Here is a 21,991-nt window from a genome sequence, read left to right as displayed (position 1 = left end):
CAGGAATGGAATACATTTACAATTATTTATTATTATTTATTTAGATTTGTGCAGAGAAAAAGAAGCAACATTTTAGCAGTGAGTTTGTGAAGGCAGATACTGTGTGTCTAAAGATTTTTAGATTCCTTATTATAATAGGAGTACTTGCATACAGCCTTCTAAAGTTGTAGTTTGGCAACATCTTGAGGCTGGACATTATACATTTTATATTGGGAGTACAAAACTTGAATGATGTTGCATCTGTAATATAATATTTTTACAGGTAAGATTATAACAATATTTACAACAAAACCAATGGAAAGAATAGATCAGTACAAGTAAACCTGTAAAGTGGCTAATGTTGAATACAGTGTATCCCCTTAGGTCTGTGGTACATAGTGTGTTTTTCTGTATGTAGAAAAGCATCCAATATCACCAGTAACCAGACCCAAAGCATTTTCAGGTGGCAGTTGGCTTCCAAGCACTAGTCCTGGCACTTTCAGAGGATTGCCTTATACCTTTATGTAAGGTAGCAGGAGGCCAATATGACATGTGTCATATTGTGATGGGCAGAACATCTGAAACCCACCCTATGTACCATAGGCTCTTGTTGCCATGACCTATTCTCTGCCTTCTTTCCTTAACTTTTGCTGGTTTCCACAATGTGCCTTGCTCTTTCCCACCTTTATATGTTCCCCTCTTTGCTATGTTTTGTTTTTCGTCCTTTCTATGTGCACAGTTGTATTTCAGATATACTCATGTTCAATGTTGCTGCACTTTTTAAGGTCTAAATCACCTCTTTCCAGACACCCATACTCCACTCTTCCTCTAATAGCAGCTCTTTGCCTGGGGTGAAGTGTAACACACTAAACTCTGAGGGGTTCTGAATGGAACCAGAGCTTTTCTCCATTACTATTTGATATACATATGGCTTTCTAATTGCAGCAGCATTGTGACTTTAGCCTTTCAGCCAGAAAAGGCTTGTTGTGTAGCCACTCAATGGCAGCAATACATTCTATCTGCAACTGAAGGGCTAAAGATCTGCCTTGATCACCTTCTCTCTCATTTCTGTTCATCTACATTACTTTCTTCCTTACCTGTTCCCCTTCTTTCTACTGTCTACTCCTATCTCCAGTGATGAAATGCTTTATACTGCTTTGTTCTGCCTTATTTATTTGTTTTGGTAAGGGAATTGGTAATCTGCATGCCATTCTTACTCACTACTGATACCTGTTGTATTGTCTTTTATCCTTTTTTTGTAGTCCCTTTTTCTGCTTCATTTATAGACTTTTGTTTGTGGGACATCATGGGATTGTGGGCGGTGGGGGAGATTAGAGAATGGCTGAATGTCTGTATGTTTTGTGTACCTTCCAAATTTTGTCTATTTTTAAAACTCTTTTTTGCACATTCCTCTTCTATCTGTTAATACATTCTCTAGTGAGACTACTCCGTCCCTCTGCAACATATATGTGTCTCCTTTTTGTCTGTATACTACTTTACAGCTCCATCTCACACAGGGGAATGTATTATATATATATATATATATATATATACTGCATCACAGTTCCTGGTGCCACTACCCCTCCTCTACACCAGCCCAAGTCCCTCTTCTCTTGCCAATGCTCCTTTTCCCTCTGAGCCTGTGAGTGGGAGAGTAATAGGTGTTTGCTCTATGCTGGCACACTTGGCTTGTTTGATGTATTGAAAATGAACCTTTGCATGTGTGGGAGCCCTGCCTTGTGTGACTGGTCTCGTCAGTGTTATTTGACTTGCCCTGTGTGCAAATAAAGCAACATCTGGCACCCACGTTATAGCATTTTCTATTGGATCAATGCTCTCCTCTGTCTGTCTGTCTGTCTGTCTATTAGTGGGAGCATGCTGTACTTCTACCCAAAAGATGTCAGTGCCTACACTTAACAGAAAAAGGGAGCAAAACACAATTTTAGCTCAAAATGATTTGCCTAGTTAGGGACCCATCCACTGTCACAGAGCATTTTATAGACCCAGACTTTACAATTACCAAGAAAGCCACAATTCTGAATTTTATGGGTGTTCAGTTACCCACAGCTTAGATCCCAGAAATATGTGGGTTATGAACTATGACATTGCTTGTAGTTTATTATTACTTGGGTTTCACATGGGTTGCTGGAAGGTACTTCCTCGCTTTTTCTTTCTTCTTTTTTTTGGCCACATAGGCTTTTTGTCTTAGAAAACAGAAAGGGCAATATGGTTGACCTGTTACTCCCGTCAAATGTTTTTGTTTCTGTTTCTTCGTGTTTAATACGTGGACAGGGAAGCCCAACTGACAATGTAGGTGTCCCCAGACCATAGTGAGCATGCCAATTGCTCAGGGTGACAGAATGCCTCTGTGTTTGGAAGTGCAGTTGGCTAGAAAAAATGGCAATCATTTTCTATTCACTAGATATGTTGGCTAAAGTGGCTTTAGGCAATGTCTTAACAAACTATATAAGGGGTAAAAAAAAAAATACACTACACTACACTACTAGGGTTGCCACCCGGCCGGTCCGGCCTAGCCGGTAAAATACCTGCCAAGGCCGGGGCCAGTATTACAAATTTACCGGTAATGTAGCTGCCGGTAAATTTGTAATACGATCAAAAGGAGCCCTCGGCCTGCCCCCAATCCCCTGCAACTTACCTTTTTTTTTTTTGCCTCTTCTAGCGTCCGCGGGTCTCCGTCGCGTGGCCCGCCCCTTTTGACATCACACCCCGCCCATTTGAGGCCCCGCCCTCCCCCAGCAGCCAGTAAAAAAAAATTATAAAAGGTGGCAACCCTATACACTACTACACTACAAACTACATGCCGTCTTTAAAGGAATAGTAACACCAAAAAATGAAAGTGTTTTAAAGTAATGAAAATAGCATGTAGTGTTGCCGTGCCCTGGTAAAACTGATCTGTTTGCTTCAGAAACACTACTATAGTTCATATAAACAAGCTGCTGTGGAGCAATGGCGGAAATTGAAAAACAGCTATATGGCACAGGTTAACTAATGGATAACAGATAACACCATTAGACAGACAGAGCTTATTTGCTATCTGCTGTGTAACCTGCGCTTTTTCTCCTTTGAATGCTTGCCCCCATTGCTACACAGCAGCTTATTTATATAAACAATAGTAGTGTTTCTGAAGCAAACACGGCAGTTTTACCAGTGCAGGGCAACACTGCATTATATTTTATTACTTTAAAACAATTTTGTTTTTTGACGTTACTGTTCCTTTTAGTTGCTTAGATTCACTTTATTCCTCAAGAAACATACTGACACAGGTTACAGCTTTACCCTAATATAATTGTGCCATGCCGTTGCCAAATAGACCTGAAAAGGCCATTGTTTACTAGAGCCATTATATAAAAACACACACATATATAATGTCTTTTTATGCAAATACCCTTTGTCTCATACCACAGAAATGCCTTCCCTTCTCCTATGTCTTGTGTGAGTGGTGTGTGCCTGAAATTAACTCCGTTTATCCCTGAGCTGCCATAGCAGAGTAGTGTTTTACAGATGCTGTGGTAGCTCACGGTCTAGTTGGGGCTGCATTTTGATTTTGTTACCTGTCTGCACCCTAACAAGGTTTTTTTTCCCTCCCACCTCATTGGCACCTATAAGGTGAACAATGCCACAGCTCGTGTGATGACCAATAAGAAAAGTGTGACCCCTTATGGCAACGGTAAGTCTGAATATTAATCATAAAATTTGAGCAGTGACCTGACATGGATTTTCCAGTGCACCTGCCTGGGAGGAATAGTTAGCATATGTTCTTGCTTTTAGCCTAAATGGCATTGGTAGGTAGTTGGTGTTAATCTTGTCACTACACTCACAGTAATCTGCAACCTCATCCCAAAAGCTGAGCAGGTTCTTATCTCCTAACTAAGAATAGTACTGCTTCCCTGATTGTGGCCTCTCTAACATTCTCAGAGAGTCAACTCTTGTGGCAGAGCTTGGTCCCAAGGCACTGCTAGAGTCATATATTCTTAATTAAATGATGTAAGCAGCAGAGCTCGGCTAAGAACTTTTTGTATATATTCCTTCTATTACTGGGTAAACCCCAAATGTGCAGCGTTTATCAAAAAGGAAAACTAACTTGTCTGGAAGTGCTGTAAATTAATTCTAGGCCCCTTCGGAGTGCTAGCCATACCACTGTTTGGGTCTGTAGCCTAAGGAGATTCCATCAGATATATTAACCAGTATGCAGTCCTCATTCTTACAAATGCAAGCACACATAAAATTGATATCCTGTGCCATGGGCCTAATACAGTGGGGTCAAAATATTGCATGATACCTGTGGCACACCAAGTATTTGCTGGTGAGAGCCAGCTGCTATTTAAAGGAGAACTAAAGCCTAACTTAAGAAGTAGGCTAGAAATGTTGTACATTATGTTTTGTATTTCTGTACCTGCCCAAGGCAACCACGGCCCTTTAGCAGGGTTGATCTGTGTCTCCAAAGATGCCCCAGTAGCTCCCCATCTTCTTTTCTGCTGATGCACAGCACATGCTCTGTGCTACTGTCACTTACTGAGCTTAGTGACCCACGCACAATATACATTACACCTAGAATATAAATGTCACAATATAAGGCTGATTAGTAATTAATACAGATAATTACTACATGGCAGCACAGAAACCAGTTCAACTAACATCAGGATTTAATAATCAGCCCTGTAGCATCACCTTATATTACAGGCCAACCTAATTTTCTGCTTGATAATTTACGACGACCCCTAAACTTAGCTTCTCAACAGCTGCTCAGAGCCCACTGAGCATGTGACTGTTGCAGACACTTTCCAAGATGGTGACCCCCTGTGACCAGTTTGAAGTCCTGGATCATTGCTGCTATTGAGATGCTGTAACTTTAAGCTCGTGCAATAAAGTCATTATATAAAATATGACATTTTTAGCCACATTTCTGTTTAGGGTTTACTACTATTCCTTTAAGTCTATGACTGGTGGCCTAAGCAGGCATTTCTCTACTGTGGGAAGTACAGTGCCGGAGCAAATGTTGAGATGTAGCTCAGCATCAGAACAAGAGTCACAGGTTAAATACAATAGGTTTAGGTTTTAATAACATATATTACATATTATCAATATCTGGTATACTTTGTGTCAGACACTCTTGAGTTGCATTTAGCAAATAGCGAGATCTCTGTCCCTGGTAGTGCCAAATCAACTGCTGGCATTACAAGGCTCATGCTATTTGCTACATTTAGAATTAGGTAGATACAGTATCTGATCACCTGTCCTTCCCTCAGGCTGGAAACTCAGTCCGGTTGTAGGAGCTGTTTATGGACCGGAACTTTATGCAGGTAAATCATCAGCCTCACTTCGCATCCATGTTCTGAGAACAGGCAAAATCAAAGTCAGACTGCATGTCTCTACCAAAACCCTGTTTATGTCCATGGGGTTATATTACAGGTCATTAAACCACTACATGATTATGTGGCTCTCTTGTGACATCTAGTGGTTATGAATATAGATATATATATATATCTTGCTTACCTGACTTTTTCCTTTTTTGTGAATAAAACATTTCTATAAGCAGTTATGGCATGTTATAGATACTTGCTGCATGTTTAGCTGTGCAATGACAAAGCCAATATAATTCAATTAAAGGAAAGGAATGCATCACAACCAGGGTATCATAATGAGTTTTCTCTAAAGTAATTTTGGTATACATTGCATTGCTTTATCTGTAAAAGAGATAACTTCTGGCTTTGTTTTGCCTTAATTCCATCTCAACCGTTTGTCTGTATTTCTGCTTTTCTATTTGTTTTTTTTCCAGCATGACCAGGGTGGGAATAGTTAAAGCAATATTTTTTACCCCCTTTAACTCTTTTCACACTTTGTTTTATTTTTTATGTATTTTTTTGTTTTGTTTTTTTTATTTTCTTCTTCTAAATTTTCAAACAATCACCCCAAAGCTGCACCCGGGCTCCAAGCTGACGTCTCTCTGGCCACTGAGGCTGGTGTTCCCCTGCCCGGACCACGGGGGGTTAACACGTACATTCCGTTGATCAGTAAGTAGGGAGTGGAATGGGCCCCCTCCAATTTCCCTGGCCGCTGTCCTGTCTCTCCCTGCTCGTTCATGCACGCACTGTGTATGTTATTTAGCACTGGGTTAGGGGAGGGAAAATAACTTTTTGTGCTATGTGTTAGAATCCGGACTTTATGCAGCAAACAATTTAACTCCAAATACGGTATATTCCAACAGGATACATTTTTTTTTACAGTATTTATATTAAGACATTTAGTAGATTGTGACTGATCTAGGCCAGGGTGTCCAAACCGAAGTCCCACTACTGTTTTTTTTTTTTTTTTAAACTACAAATCCCAGCATTCTGGATTGTAGTTTTGCAACTTCTTGAGTGATACAGGCTGTTAACTTTGTAGCATATCCTTATAATCCTGCCAAGATATTATTGCAATATTCCTGCACCGCAGCTAGCCAGTTTTCCTTGGAAGCACTCATAGTGCATACATTTCTATGTTGGTAAAATTACAGATTTAAGCTCATGTAAAAAGAAAGTAAAGCTCATGCTTTAGCATAATATTCAAGATTATGTAGGACATTAACTAAAAAAAGAAGATTCAAACTGTAAGTTTGAATGTTTCTGTCAACCCCCTCACAAGCATTATGTGATGAGGGCAATAGCACAGGCCACTGGTATCACATAAAGTCCTGGGCCTCCGAGATCTTCCAAGTGAATTTGCTGCTGCCGCTGGTATTTATATGTCTGAATTTTAGTTTTTTTTATTTCTTTCTTCAGTACAAGTTTTCTGTTTAATACAAGCATGACCTTGCAATGTGTTGCCATTAAAACGTCCCATTTTATTATTCAATTTCTCTTTATGGGCTTTTTTTCCCTGGGTCAGTAATCCCATAACTCCAAGCATGGTTAACCTTTAATTCCTAAACTGCAAGGCTCTATCCGTAAAATGACTCTTTAGGGTTAATTGGAAAGGGCCAATGAATCCCTGTTTCTTTACAGTGCCCTCGTTACAACCCATAACCATAAAAATAAGGCTTTTGTCACCAGGGGTATCCGGATATTATTATTATTACATATTGATAAAGTGACAGCATATTCGAAAAGGCTGTACTATTAATGGGTGTATACACTGAACATACGGATTTAAGGTGGCCATAGACACAAAGATCCGATCGTACAAATCCTCGATTCGTACGATTTTCGGATCGTGTGTGGCGTGTGCCGACATCTTTCGTCCGACGGAGATCGGTCGTCTGGTCGATCGGTCAGGTTTCAACTTTGCCAAACGAGCGGATCTTTGCATCTATGGCCACCTTTACATACAAATTCAACCAATACAAGAGGTAAAGAGGACCCTGCCTATAAGAGCTTGCAATCAATTAACTGTTGCAGGTAGATTCTCATGACCTCTGAGCAATATTTGGCTTTTACAGCCTGATACTGATAAACCAAGGGCCGTAAACCTATAAACTCCTTACAGATCTGTCTCTTTTATATTATTGGTTTATATCAGCATGGAAAATCAAGGTGCCCAAGCATGGCATGAGATGGGAGGAAAGTGTGTTTTTGTAATAATGTATGCTTTTGCTATATCTCATCTTTCAATCTCTTTCCCATTCTCTCTCTCTTTGCCCCTTTCTTTCAACTCACCCCCATGCCCCCCTCCCCTTCCCCTTCCCATTTCAACCCTATCTATTTGCAGTTCCTGGATTTCCTTACCCTACAGCAGCAGCCGCAGCTACCACAGCAGCTGCTTTTAGGGGGGCACACTTGAGGGGCCGCGGGAGGACGGTGTATGGTGCTGTGCGGGCAGTACCTCCTACTGCTATCCCCACATATCCTGGGTAAGTACAAGGGGCTGGATCAGAAAGCACAAGATGGCAGGTGGAGAAGGAAGAGTTGCACACACTTGTAGGCTTAAGCATGAAGAAGTGATTCACCTAGAACTGTATTTATGAACTATACAATAAAAACACATATACCTAGATATACACAGTACTCTCACATACCATTAAGTTTATTTTGCACTTTCTGACAACATGGGGGTTTGTAAAACATTTCTAACAAAAATAAAGTTTTTAAGCATGGGATTCTTTTGAATGTTTAATTCTTCTGCAGGAAATCAAAAGTATAATTAAGCACACAGTGGGGAGAATTACATTTATAACATATATTTTGGGGTTTACTGCAAGATCTTATAGAAAATAAAAGGCAGTTGTGTTTAAGTGAGGATGCGCCAAATCCATTGGATTCAGTTGAATTCCATATCCTCTACAACCAACCCTATGTTGTACATTCGATTTGAGCACAATAAACACTGTTTGAACAACATACTGTTGCCTAAAGGTCACATGACATTAGGTATTTCATTTGACTGAATACTGGGGATTTGTTCAAATTTCTTGGGACATGTTGTAATTCTAGGCTGAATCCTGGATTCATTGGGGCTCATTTATGAACACTAGGCAAATTTGCATCTGGCCAGTAACCCATGGCAATCAATATCATTTGTTGCTTTTGCTGGTCTACCTAGAAGATGGTTAAAGAATTTGAATAACTGATTGGTTGCTTCCCAGGAGCAAATTTGGTCTGTGTTGATAAAGGATTCCATAGCGCATCTCTAGTTATAGGAGCTAGAAACCACACAACGAGATTGTAAATGATATTGTGCTCTGTGCCTTTCTGGGATGAATGGATCCAAAATTATATGAGTTAGTGTGAGGGTGGGAGAGGGGTAAGAAATGCAGGGTGTGGGAGCGGGGAGGAGGCTTTTTGGAGCTTGTCAATAACTGCACCTGTGTGTTTGTGTGTGACCAGTCATAGCTGACACGCATGAAACTTGGCCTCATACATAATAACTGGGTGAGCAAACTCGGGCGATGTATGAATAACTGTCACCAGAGGGACATGGCAAATACATACACATGATATGGCATGATATCAATTAGAAGAGTTCTTTAAAGCAGCAGCCAGCAGAAATCGAGACCTATATTTGCTTTATGTGTTTAACGACTGTACACTTTGGCTTCTCTTGATACTATTTTATTTGCAAAATTGGATTGTATTCATATGTTCTTCTTAAAAATGTGAATGTTTCCCTTTTGTGTGGAAGCAGACATTTGAGATCTACCAAACCAGGTCTTTGTAGGATCTACAAGACTACCTTTTTGTTCTAGTATCTATAAAAACTATGCTGCAGAATGACATGTAGTAGGTGCAGGAACCAACCAGCAATGTTACTTTTAATAAACACTGGTCTGCTTTAGCAGTGAGCATAAGCACAGCTATAGATTGTATTCAATTTTCCCTATACCTTGTTTTATTTTCCCATTAATTTCATCTAATAGAGAGATTCTATATGATTCAAATCAGTTCCTGCCCATGATGGAGCATACAATTGATAACCTGCATATTCTTAGTCAGGCCAGATGAGTCCTGCTCTGTGCGCCTGTGAGGTTTTTTTTAACACTCACATACGTGTCCGCGAGGGGGTTTGAGGCGGCCGACTGGGTTGACTGGGGCTCCTGGCTCTTTACACCCAAAGAAAAAACATTTAAGCATGGGCAAAACATAGAAACTCCTAGTGCGCCGTCTGGATTGGAACCTAGGTTAAATCACTACAAGTCAGCAATGGTAGTCGAATGAGTCAGTAAAGTGACATAGAAGTAATGCACAGGCCTGTATTGTCTCAATATGAGAGTTACAGATCCCACAGTGTCCCAGAATTACAAAGGTAAAGTCTTCAGCACCCTAACACTACCAACAGTTTTAATATTGCATTGCCCAAAGTAAAGTTTTATGCAGATGAAATAGAGCCCAATAATATCTTCCTCTACCCTGTTCCCCAATTTTTTCCTATTTTGTAAAAAAAAAAAAAAAAAAAAAATTTAAAAAAAGGTATTTGCTCATTCACAGCCAGTTCCATATCCACACAAGGCTATTATAGGTTTTGGCAACTTTTTCCCTGTGGAAACACAGTTAAACAGACACATATTAGCAATGAGTTGGCTTAGTACATTCTTCCTACTACAGGTATAGGATCTCTTATCTGTTATCCAGAAAGCTCTGAATTATGGGAAGACTGTCTTCCATACTTTCAATTTTAATCAAATAATTCAGATCTTTACAAATGATTTTCTTGTTCTCTGTAGCAATAAAACAGTACCTTGTACTGAACCTCAACTAAGATGTGATTAATCTTGGTTGGAGTCAAAAACAACACTGTTGGGTTTAATTAATGTTTATATGATATTTAAATATCATACAAATTACAGAAAGATTATCCAGAATGTTCAGGACCGGGATGTTTCCAGATAAGGGATCTTTCTGTAATTTGGATCTTCATACCTTAAGTCAACTAGGAAATCATGTAATAATAAACCCAATAGGCTGGTTTTGCTTCCAATAAGGATTAATTATATATTATAGTATATAGTTGAGATCAAGCACAAGGTACTGTCTATTATTACTGAGAAAAAGGAAAGCATTTAAAAAAAATTGGATTGTTTGGATAAAATGGAGTCTATGGGAGGCAGCCTTTCCTTAATTTGGCGCTTTCTGGATAACTGTTTTCTGAATAACGGATCACATACCTGTAATACCCTAATTATAGCACTACTTCCATCATTGTATGTGTTTAGTGTGCATTTGTATTTCTGCTCAGTGCTCACTGATGCATTGTAGAACATTTTGGTGCAGAGAATGCCACTGAACCTGGTTCCTTTCAAGCTCAAAAGATGGACAATTCTAGGATTTTGTTCAGACTTAGAATGCAAGACTGCTGCTTTAAGGAAAATAACTAAAATACAATGACCTGTGGTCATACTGTTTCATTTAGAAATAAATGATATGTTGAATGTTACACTGTTCTCCCAGATCCTATTTGAATCATATGGCCCCACAAACCCAAACATATAGATTGCATGATTTGTCAGCCAGGTCCCCTGGTGGGGGCCACAGAGTTATTCATACATCTCTCTTGCCTGCTTATGATTTATATGGCATGGTGCATGCAGCTGCTGTTAATAACCGGAATGTGTTTTGTTTTTTGTTTTTGTTTTGTTTTTTTATTATCATTTTATTCCTCCCCCCCCTTTCCTGGTGTGATTCTATAGTGTGCTATATCAGGATGGATTTTATGGCACAGAATTATATGTAAGTATGCAAAGATGAACTGCAAACAAATTAAAAAAACACAAAAAAAAATTGAAATCCAATCAGTTCTAATCCCGCCCTGCTTCCCGCTTCCCGTTTCCTCTTTGCCCGTGCAAGCCAGCCTTAATTCCCATCCATGTCACATACTTTCTTCCATTCTATTTATTATTTCTTCTTTCCGTGCCTTAATATTTCTGTTGTATTTTTTTTTTCTTTTGATTGTATTTTTGTTTTCTGAATTTCTTTTTTTGTTTGTAACATCGGTGGAGTGTTGTGTCTGGGAATGCAGGCATGCTGTTTTAAAACACTGCTCTGGCCGTTGGAATGGTAGACCTGGAGATTAAGGTGGTGTCCTTGTGGTGGCAATAGGTAGATTTTAGTTCTGTCAAAGGACTATTAGATAATGCATGCACTGGTGTTGGTCGCCTCCCCGCTGCCGTCAGACATTCAGATTCCAACAATGGACTTAAATTCCGAACATTTCCCAAACCACTGGATTCCTGATTCATCCTGTAGGACCAGACCAGAGACCTAGCACAGTCAATGGGGTTTAATAATCTTTTTGTTTGTTTCTGTTCTTGCTTTTTTTCCCCCTTTTATTCTTTTTCTGCTTATTTTTATTTTTTGCGGATAATTAAGTCAATAGAAGTTTTAGTCTTGGTTAGAACTAGAGAAGGGGGGCTTCAGACATTGATGTAGATAAGGAATGCCCATCCTGTGACCCCCCCCCTGACTATTGTTAAGCTACAACCCCTAGTCTTTGCCACTTGGGAGTTAATGCTGAACAATGGCTTGAGGGCTGAAGACTGGACATTCCTGATGGAAATATTAAGAAAAATCTAACCGTTATTATACAAAACATTGCAAGACATTTTTTCACCCAAGGGCCTTCACTGAGGCTGGAGGCTCAGGCCCTGCAGTAAAACCGTCCTAGTTTGTGTAACTTCCCATATTTTCTTATAATGTTTTACCTTCCTTTTAGTTGTTTGTCTTCTACAATCCTTCCTCCCCTACCTTCTCCGTTTCCCTTCTTCCTCTGTTTGTTCCTTGTATTTTCATTTTTACTCCTGTCTCACTTTGATCTTGACCTTCAAGCCTCTTTCAGAATGTCATAGGAAAGGGGAGAAAGAAGATTATGCAGATTGTAGTGCACTTACACCAGCAATGAGGTGTACAACAGGCTGGCTTGCCCTCTCCCACTCTTTGGCACCTGAGGGGGCATTGAGTGAACGGGAAGAGAGGGGCAGGGTCCAATCTCTGTCTAATCACTTTATGTTCACAGGCTTTTTATGTCATTCATGCATTTATTTTAATTTTCAGTACCTTTTTACCCCTACAGTTTTCAATATTGTTTTTGTTTTGTTATAGACTAGTCTTACAGGAACCAATCTTAAACCCTAAACTACCTCAGGTAGGCGCCCGCCCACGTGCTCCTTTTCCCCACACCCTCCTGCCAACCAATCAGAGTGCAGATTGCTGTGAACGGAGACTGAACTTACTAACCTGTAATTAATGCCTTGTTGGAGAAGGGAACAGAGCCCCCATCATCATTCTCTTAGAGGGGAGAACAAAAGCAAGATGGGGATAATGGCCTGGGAAACCATATTTACCGTGACCATTGTACAAAAAAACCAAAATACAGAACTGCTGTAAGCAACAAACTATTGTTGTGCAGTTGTTTAAGTTAATTGGATACGCCATATATTTCTTATAATTGCTACTGATTGCCCAATATACCTCAAAGTTTCAACCCTGTTGGCATTTATGTTTATTTGGGTGTAAAAAGATGTTTGTTTACCCAGAAAAAAAATATGGCTGCCATTCAACAAGTTCCAAGTAAGCCAATTAGCGATATCTTAACTATCCCTATTTACTGGTTCATACTATGAAACTTTTGAGGCCTGTTTAGTGCCAAAAGGACTCCATAGATTAATTGTTCTCTGATGTAGAACATACCCCCACACCTTCCCATCTGAGTGGGCAGCCCTTGAGTTTATTTATAAGATCTTAAACACTCAGTGTTTGTAAGAGAGCAAATGCATTTTTGGCATTTTAGAAAAATTATAACATACCATACACACAAATTTCTTTTCTATTTGCTTTTTCCCCACCTCTTTCTTGAAATTTTATGCTCAAAGTGTAGTCCACAGAAAGACGGTGTTTAATTTGCTTATCCCTAAAGTCTCTGTTCCCCTCCTTTTACCAACATATTTGGTGTCTGTCCCTCCTCCTACCTACTAATCCTTCTCTCCTATATTTTCTCTGTCTAGAACTAAGGGCCATTTGATAATATCACTGCTTACACTTCCCCCATTATGTAGCCGGCCGGTCTGCATCCATAACAACATATCTATCAAATAACTCCATAAGAGCAACATCACAGTAGATGGTTTTGGACACTTTGCATTTTATAGTAGCCCAAAAACTTCCCAAAAAATTCCCTATACAATTTGCAGTTGCCTGAAAGTGCTTTGCCTAAAAATGTGTTTTAGAGAGCAATGGATGTCAATTCATTCGGATATACTGGGCTACCAAATAATGCAGTACACAAAACACCCACAATGCATTCAGTACTTGGGAACTTCTATGCTCTTTATGACTCTTTTTGGCATCTTGGAAGTGGCAAGTAGCATTGTGACCAAACTGCCCAAAATTAATAGCAAGATGAGCCATAAACTCCTTCACAGAATTTATGGGACAAATGTTAAAAGGAGAATATTTATCACCTCTTCATATTTCCTTGCTAAATTCCAATAGAATAAAGCTATAATGGCCAGTTAAGCTTATAGTATCCAAAATGGCTTTTCTCTGGTGTGCAAAAGAGTTGAAACGAGGACTCATTGTATTTACATTACCAAAGAGGGCCAAAGGCTTATAAAATCCCCAACACTCAACAGCCACCTCGGATGCGGTTACATAGAAGTGACCATTAATCAACTGAACCCATCTAACACCTACCACACATTTCCAGAATGCCCTCCTCCTAGAGTAGCTTAGAACTAGGAACTTGCTGCATGTCATTTTTGGTTATGATTTTAGCATTTTGTGGGGCATTAAGTCAAAATATCTGTATATATTTTCTTTTTCTCTTTCTTTTCTTCCTCTCCCTTCACCTTACCACCCCTATAGATTGTATTATCTGGTTTTGGCTTGGATATTAACCCTTAATGGTGTGATTAACACCCAAATAGGATGGTGTCTCCACTCAAACATTAACCTCACACTGACTTCCCTTAACTCTACCCCATCAGTGCACGCTTTAGAGACATATTGACACCCCATCTGCCGTAGTTTCTGTAGAAGATTTTTAGGGTTATAACTTCTCCCTCAGATATGTGGGGATAGCTCTAGTGAATGAAGTTTGTCTCAGATTTGGTGTGTCTTTTATTTTTTTTTTTCTTTATTTTTTTCTTTATTTTATTGAACTACACCTTTAAAATAAACTTTCTTACTCTTTGCTTTCACGTTTGTTCACTTCCTCCTCTCCTTTCCTACACCACAAGTGTTAAAATAAACTGATGTAAATGTATTTGTTTTGAGTTAATATGTTTTTCAGCCGCACATTTATGTTCAAATGGAAGCTCTCCTACTTCCATGCATGGAATTCACTGACATTTTTTTTATAAGACCCACAGTATCATTTTCCTGGGTTATAAATTACTGTACTTTCCATTCTTATGAAAGAAGCCCCACCTTTCTTTCTGTGGCTGTTTATCAAAATGTTTGAGTTAGCCTTTTTTATTGCAGAGCTGACATGAGCATGAAATGCAGCTAGTTTTAGTGGCTACAATGTTTCGCCAGTAGTCTTTATATAGTTCTGCACAGACTGTCTCTATTAAATGATTTATTTTTGATTAATATCAAAAGCCAGTTTATTTCACAGCAGGTAAACCATATGGGCCATTTGGTTGCACTAGATAAATTGTCCAACCACACTGCTTTACTAATGTCCATACACAGTGTCTCTGCTGTGGAAAGAATAGTGTAGTTCCTACTCACTCCAAAATCTAACAATCAGAGAGAGGGAGAGAGAGAATAAGCTGTGCACATTAGGTATACCTACAATACTTATTTTTTGCCTAACATTTAATAGCTCTGAGTAGTTAAATATTTTTTTCTATGTTAAACTCCTAGAAGCTATTTTGCTGAATTTTTTTTTTTTTTTTTTTTTTTTGCCACTGAAATAATCCCATAGTGTTGAATTTTTGTCCTCTGCCCCGCTTTCTTGCACACACGTGTCTGATGTCAGGCTCGGTAATGGCCACTGATCATGATGTTTCTCCTCGCAGGGTGGATATGCAGCATACAGATATGCTCAGCCAGCCACAGCCGCAACAGCTGCCACCGCCGCTGCAGCTGCCGCAGCAGCCTACAGCGATGGGTAGGAGAACAGCATTTTTTATTTCTTTATTGTTGAGTAATGTAGTCTGTAAAAGAAGAGAATGTCACATTGAAACAGTCGGAGGCAGAAATAAGGCAAAATGTTACTGTTTTAAGTATTTACCAGCATTCGGTTTAATACTGTATTAATATATATATTCAAATTTTGCCTCAGTTTGTACATCAAATCACACGGCATTCCTTTGTTCATTGAACTTAATGTTGTGACACAGTGAGGCTCATTTACTTTCACCTGGGAAAAAAACCCAGAGCAACCAGTGATCCGGTTTGTTCGGCCAGCTACAGAAAGAATAATGAAAGTTAAAATTTGATATTCTTCCTGTATTTAAAATGTAGGTTTGTTTTATTATTATTCAGAAATCAAAATGGGTGTACTAAAATGTATACCTTGCTCTGCCATTATCCACCAAGTGTGATGTTTTCTTTAATGGGGTCCTCCACCCAAAAAATTATAATTTTGCATAATAAAATGCTTTTTTTAAACAGCTTTTTCAATCTGTACATCAAATAAACACACGTGATGGTTTTAAAGTTATTTGTAAGTGCAATTGCTACTGAGAGCTGTGTTTTTGTTATCCTTTATTGTCTGGTTCTGATTTATATAAAATCCTCAGGTATGTAAATCCGCTTGAAACCACGGAACATTTTTATTTAATGTATATTGGAAAGTTGCGTAGAATTACATATTTTTTCACTATGGTCAAACATTTTTATGTGGAGTCCGCCCTTAAGTACCAAATTTTCTCAGTGATACTTCCTATCGAAGTGTCAGATAACTTGGCTGTGGCCCTTGTGCTTAGGGGACAGAGGGCAGCAAACTCACCGCTTATATATCACTGGAAAAAACTGAGCTTGTCAGACAGAGAGTCATTAATCTTAAAAGTGTCAACATCTCTTCAAGAGCATCTTGTAGGTAAAGTACATGGGGTTGACTCTTTGTGCAGCTTTATTTGCTTCTCATTAAGATCTAAATGCAAATATGAATGGTCTTTGTTCTCTAAAGCAAATGATAAATAAAAGCCAGATGCCTCTCTGCTAAGGCACCTACATTGTTCCAGTGGGAGAATGTAGCTTTCCAGGCTACAGCTGTTTTGTACTCAGGTCTAAGTCGTTGCTTAGAGATAAAGCACTGAGCACAGTATTGATATTGCTGGCTTGCAGTATATCTTCCTTGAGATATTGGTAACACCTAAGAGCTTATACAGGTTATTCCTTATACAGCTTTCTTATAGTGACATTCAATAAATGGCTCTGTGCTCTCACTAGTAATACACCAAGGCTTATTTGACTTTGGCACTTAAATATGTCTTCCTTTTGGCTATAGTTTAGCCCTGAAACTAAAATGTCTATATTTATTCCACTCAACGTTTCGATCCCCCACAGGGATCTTCGTACAAAAAACCTATACATATATATATTACAGTATAAAATCTATTTATAGCGTTTCTAGGTGTGATTGAGATCATTTGATCAGTCATTTGTCATGAAAATATCTACACCCATATGTAATAAAAGCACAGAGTTTGCCCAGGTGAAGGAAGTAACCCTTAAGCAACCAATAAAATGTTTGCTTTTAAACATTCCTTCTTCCTTCACCTGGGGAAATGCTCTGGATTAGACCTGTAGCAACTTTGCAACCTTTATTACTTAACCCATTGACAAGCAATTAGCTGCACATCTCAAGGCAAAGAATTGACACCCTGTTTCTTGTTTTTGCAGGTATGGGCGAGTATACACAACTGACCCATATCACGCCCTGGCCCCTGCTGCCAGTTACGGAGTGGGAGCTATGGTAAGTAACCACTGTACGGCAGGAGTGCCCATACTTTACTAATGCGAAGTCTACTTTTAATGATGTTGTGCCATTTTGATCTACATCCATAAAAGCATTGTTAGCATTCTGTCCCATGGAAAATATTACTTACATACTGATTTATGGGAAAATTTATATTGATATATTTAATAAACAACTATTTCTTATGTAACCTTAACATAATAAATATCTGAGTGAAAAGCATGAAATAGGAGGGTGATTTAGACAAGCTGTTTGATGACCGTGCCTTGAGGTCTACTGATCACCAGCTAAAGGTCTACTGGTAGATCCCCATCTGCCTTTTGGGCACCCCTGTTGTAAGGCTAATGACACACCAGGCATTTTTGGGTGGAGAAATGGGCATAAACGTCAAAGCCACATATCTCACTTAAATAACTACTGTCTGTCAGCCACTGTAGAGGAAGATTATACTGTATGCTAATAAAGCACATTAGAGTGGTTTTAAGGCTGAAATCACCCTGCGTGTACAGTGACAAGTTGTTAAAAAAGCAAAAACGCAAGCACAGAATAATGGAAATGTATGCAGAGGACAGAATACCTACTTTAAAATGTTTATACAGGTATGGGACCTGTTATCCAGAATGCTCGGGACCTGGGGTTTTCCAGATAATGGATCTTTCTGTAATTTGGATCTTCATACTTTGTCTACTAGAAAATCATGTAAAAATTAAATAAATCCAATAGGCTGGGTTTGCTTCCAATAAGGATGAATTATGTCTTAGTTTGGATCAAGTACAAGGTACTGTTTTATTATTACAGAGAAAAGGGAAATCATTTTTAAAAATTTGGATTATTTGGGAGATGTCCTTTCCGTAATTCTGAGCTTTCTGGATAATGGGTTTCTGTATAATGGATCCCATACCTGTACTATAAATGAAAGCAAAAATCACCCAGTGGGTCTTGTTGCTTACATCCTACCTACATAGCACTTGTGCTTATCTTACTAAAAAACATACCAACCTGGAGTTTTCTGCACAACCCTGAAGAAAGGTCTTTTTGCCCTTGAATATTTAAATGCTTTAGAATATTTTTAGTTATTTACCTGTGATGCTGAACAAAATAATAATACATTTCCACAGAACTTGTGACGAACAAGATTATATTAAGAAGAGCCAAATATTCCATGGCTTTACCGTGTGACACAGAGATTCACAAGTTGAACTCACAATGGCGTCTTGTCTTTCCAGGCGAGTTTATACAGAGGCGGTTACAGCCGATTTGCTCCGTACTGAAGTGACGTAAGCCTATTGTCCCCTATTAAACCTGGACAAAACTGCCCTTCTTTCTCCTTCTGACCCCTTTCCCCTTCCTCCACTATCAACGTTCGCGAGGCCCGGCTTTTGCAATACTTTAAACGAGAAACTCCTCCAGGAATTTTCTAGCAGCGCCACATGGAAGGACACAGCTGAAAAACATTCAAACACACAAAAAAGGACATTTTTTATACCTCAGCCTACTCTTCAGATCTGTATTTTTATTTCTGCTTTTTGGGGTTATTTTTTTTTTGTTGTTGTTGTTTTTTAGGGGGTGTGTTCATTTTGTTCCAAAGATTGTGTTTATTTTTTATTGTGGTAAAAGTGCGTGTATATATATTATTTACCTACGTATGTGCTGTGAGCTTTTTTTAATATTATTTCTACACTTGGAGGGGAGGTTTGCAGAAATCAGGAGGACAGAAGATGCCGATAGGACGGGGAGGAAGAGAGAGATTAGAATAAGAGAATTGTTATTATTGGCTCCTGGGGAACCAATCCTCTTGCAGTGAGAGTGTTATAGGCAGATTGAATATTGTTTGCTGGGCGTTTCATACAAACAGAACGGAAATGGGACGAAAACTCAATCAAGAAGAATAGTGAATTGGGAGAGGCCTACATGTGACCAGCTTGAACTGGCATTATTTTGTACACCATTGAAGTTGCACTGTCATTTGAATGCTTTGTGACTGTCTGACTTGGATACAAATTACTAACCTTCTCTTCAGCTGCTTCAATGCGGATAAATGAAGTGGTGGAAGAATGAGAAAATGGAAAACCAAAATGACTTCCCAGTTTGGATTATGACGCAATTCTTCTGTGGGCCTAGAGAGCTATTGGCAGTTATACGTGTGATGGGGCAATCACAGTGGTTGGTGCAGTATAAATATGTTTGTATATATGTGTATTTGAGTATTTGTATGTGTGTTTTATTTGTGTTTGTGTATATATATATAAATGCACACACATACATAAACACAACCCTTTAGAAAACCAGGATAGTTGTATCTTATTTCTGCAGCACACTAGTATCATTACAAAATGCAGCAGAAATATGAACTAAGGATTGAAAATAGCCTGCCAAAAGTGAAATATGCCGGCCACTAGCGTTGTGGGACCCAAGAAAAAGATGCCTCTTGGGAATGTTCTGATTTTGTGGCATTAGCTTGCAGGCCTTGTGTTATAATCCTCCAGGGCAGGGGCAGTGAGTCTTTCTAATGTCCTCTCCACTTCTCAGTGAGAATTCCTTAACATTATTATGTTCTCCTTTTGTGCTGGTCACAATATCCGTCCTGTCTGGGGATTTCTCTCCAGAGGTGCAGCTCACTTACACAGGAGACAGAACATTTACTCCAATACACCTTTTAGCTACATTTATTATTTGTTTTGACTTTTGCTTTGTTCTGCTTATGGTTTCATGATGAGTTTAATTTCCCACCGCCATACAACTGTTTTGGGGAGACTGGGTCTTTAGTGATGGAAAAGGAAAGAAGATAAAATAGAAAGGCCTAAAGGAGTTAGCTGCTGTCACTCAGGAAAATGCTGCAGCTTCCATACAATCAGTCTAAGCCTGCACAGATGCTGTGGATGTTCTTAGTCTTCCTTTCATATAATGCACAAGTGTCTGTGCTCCAAGCTTTTGTATCTACACATAAAGGTGTTTGCACCTGTATAGGAGACATCTGTGTGTATTGTAAGTGCAGATTACACAGTGAGATATGGTAACTGCCCAGCTTCGATGCTGCCTTAATGGTTTGCTAGTAGTGTGGACATTTTATCTGGATATCATGAGCTCAGTTGCCTCATATAGCAACCCCGCAACCCCCCCCCCCCCATCAGATTATGAAACGGGACAATCTATAGAAACATTAATAAAAACAAAAAGTGAATTCTATTTCTATTGGATCTGTCATGGAAAGCCCATTTTAATTCATTCCCGTTTCACTCAGAGGATGGCAACAATCAGAGGCATGCAGCACACATCATAAGGAAATATTTCTTTTTTACTTTATTAATAGCATATTTAAATCTGATTTCCATGCTGGTTACCATTGAGTATTTTTATTGATGTGCTTTTTTTTTTCATATCTGATCCAGTAACATAAAACTTTGGAATTGTGTGCCATGGTATCACATTTTATAACCCGGATTTATATTTAATCCAAAAATGAATGAATTTATAAATAAGAGCCGAGCGTTATTCTGTGGGAGATCCTGGAGCTTGAGACCGCACACTGGAGGCTCCACCAACCCAGTGATCACTTCTTTGTGCATTTGGATTATTGAGCATTAATATGTTCAGTGAATTTCAGTATGATGCAGACATTACTATTCTAAGACAATCTGCAATAGTCTTTATTTTTTTAATCTATTTGCTTTTTTTTTCTTCTTGTTCTGCAGCTTTTAGAGTGATTTAATAACCCTAGCAACCAGGCAGATGACCCTAGCAACCAGGCAGATGACCCTAGCAAGCGGAGAGAGAATAAGATGAATCAGACAGAATAAAATAGTAAGCACTAAAAAAACAATAACAATAAAATGGAAGCCTGGAATTAAATCAGTTTCTCATTGCCAGGGTCAGCAATCCCAACAACCAGATAGGATTTTCAGTTGCAGGCTGGAAAGATGCAATTAAAAAAAATGGTTTTATTTCTAACTTCTGGCACAGCCAATGAATTTAGAACTTTGCTAAATGAATTCAGCTCCATAGCATGAACTGTATGTAAATGCCATGGGGGGATTCTCTTGAGAGTATAACGTACGATCACTAGATAGAGGTTATTAATAGATCAGATTGATCAGCATCCTTAGATCTTTCTTGTGCCCTAAAATGAAGCATGCTTTGTGTTCTATTGTATTCATGTTTAGGGGAAACAAAAGAACTGGATGCTGTTACAATTTTTTTGTTGCTAAATTCAGTTTCATTCTGATCAGTGCATCTTATTATATGTCCCGAAAGGATGCTGGGAGTTGCAGTTAAGCAGCTAGAGGACTGCAATTCAAACATACCCGTGGTAGACCTAGCACTTGTCAATGCGTATATCTTGTATATAACATGAAACCAGCCCTATTTGTGTCTGTGGAATTTCATCAGCATTGGTCACTGGCTGTTTTGTTTGCATGTTCTATAGAGTGTTTCCAGGGAATCCAGTTGCTCCAAACCTGCGTCTTCTACTGATTTGGTTTCAGTTGTTGCACATTTGTATGAGCCACATCTTAAAGGGATACTGTCATGGGAAATTTTTTTCAAAACGCATCAGTTAATAGTGCTGCTCCAGCAGAATTCTACACTGAAATCCATTTCTCAAAAGAGCAAACAGATTTTTTTAATTTTGAAATCTGACATGGGGCTAGACATATTGTCA

The 21,991-nt window shown here is 38.9% G+C and overlaps 1 protein-coding gene across 17 annotated transcripts in view; it reads left to right on the top strand.

The window, feature by feature from the left end:
- rbfox2.S (RNA binding fox-1 homolog 2 S homeolog) overlaps positions 1–19,525 on the top strand; it is a 170,545-nt gene extending 151,020 nt beyond the window's left edge. For 8 of the 17 annotated variants that reach the window (XM_018259275.2, XM_018259273.2, XM_041591114.1 and 5 more), the window contains 8 exons: positions 3,607–3,667; positions 5,247–5,300; positions 5,916–6,011; positions 7,687–7,828; positions 12,507–12,549; positions 15,428–15,519; positions 17,259–17,331; positions 18,561–19,525. In XM_018259275.2, coding sequence (XP_018114764.1) covers positions 3,607–3,667; positions 5,247–5,300; positions 5,916–6,011; positions 7,687–7,828; positions 12,507–12,549; positions 15,428–15,519; positions 17,259–17,331; positions 18,561–18,605 — 606 coding nt within the window. In that variant the 3' untranslated portion in view covers positions 18,606–19,525. Of the gene's footprint in view, positions 1–3,606; positions 3,668–5,246; positions 5,301–5,915; positions 6,012–7,686; positions 7,829–11,098; positions 11,139–12,506; positions 12,550–15,427; positions 15,520–17,258; positions 17,332–18,560 lie in introns of all 17 variants that reach the window. The other 9 variants (XM_018259276.2, XM_018259274.2, XM_018259290.2 and 6 more) reach the window with 6 other exon arrangements.
- The last annotated feature ends 2,466 nt before the right edge of the window (positions 19,526–21,991 follow it).

This window comes from Xenopus laevis, chromosome 4S, assembly GCF_017654675.1.
Source record: "Xenopus laevis strain J_2021 chromosome 4S, Xenopus_laevis_v10.1, whole genome shotgun sequence".
Classification (NCBI taxonomy): domain Eukaryota; kingdom Metazoa; phylum Chordata; class Amphibia; order Anura; family Pipidae; genus Xenopus; species Xenopus laevis.
This window is presented reverse-complemented; position numbering and strand designations above follow the sequence as displayed.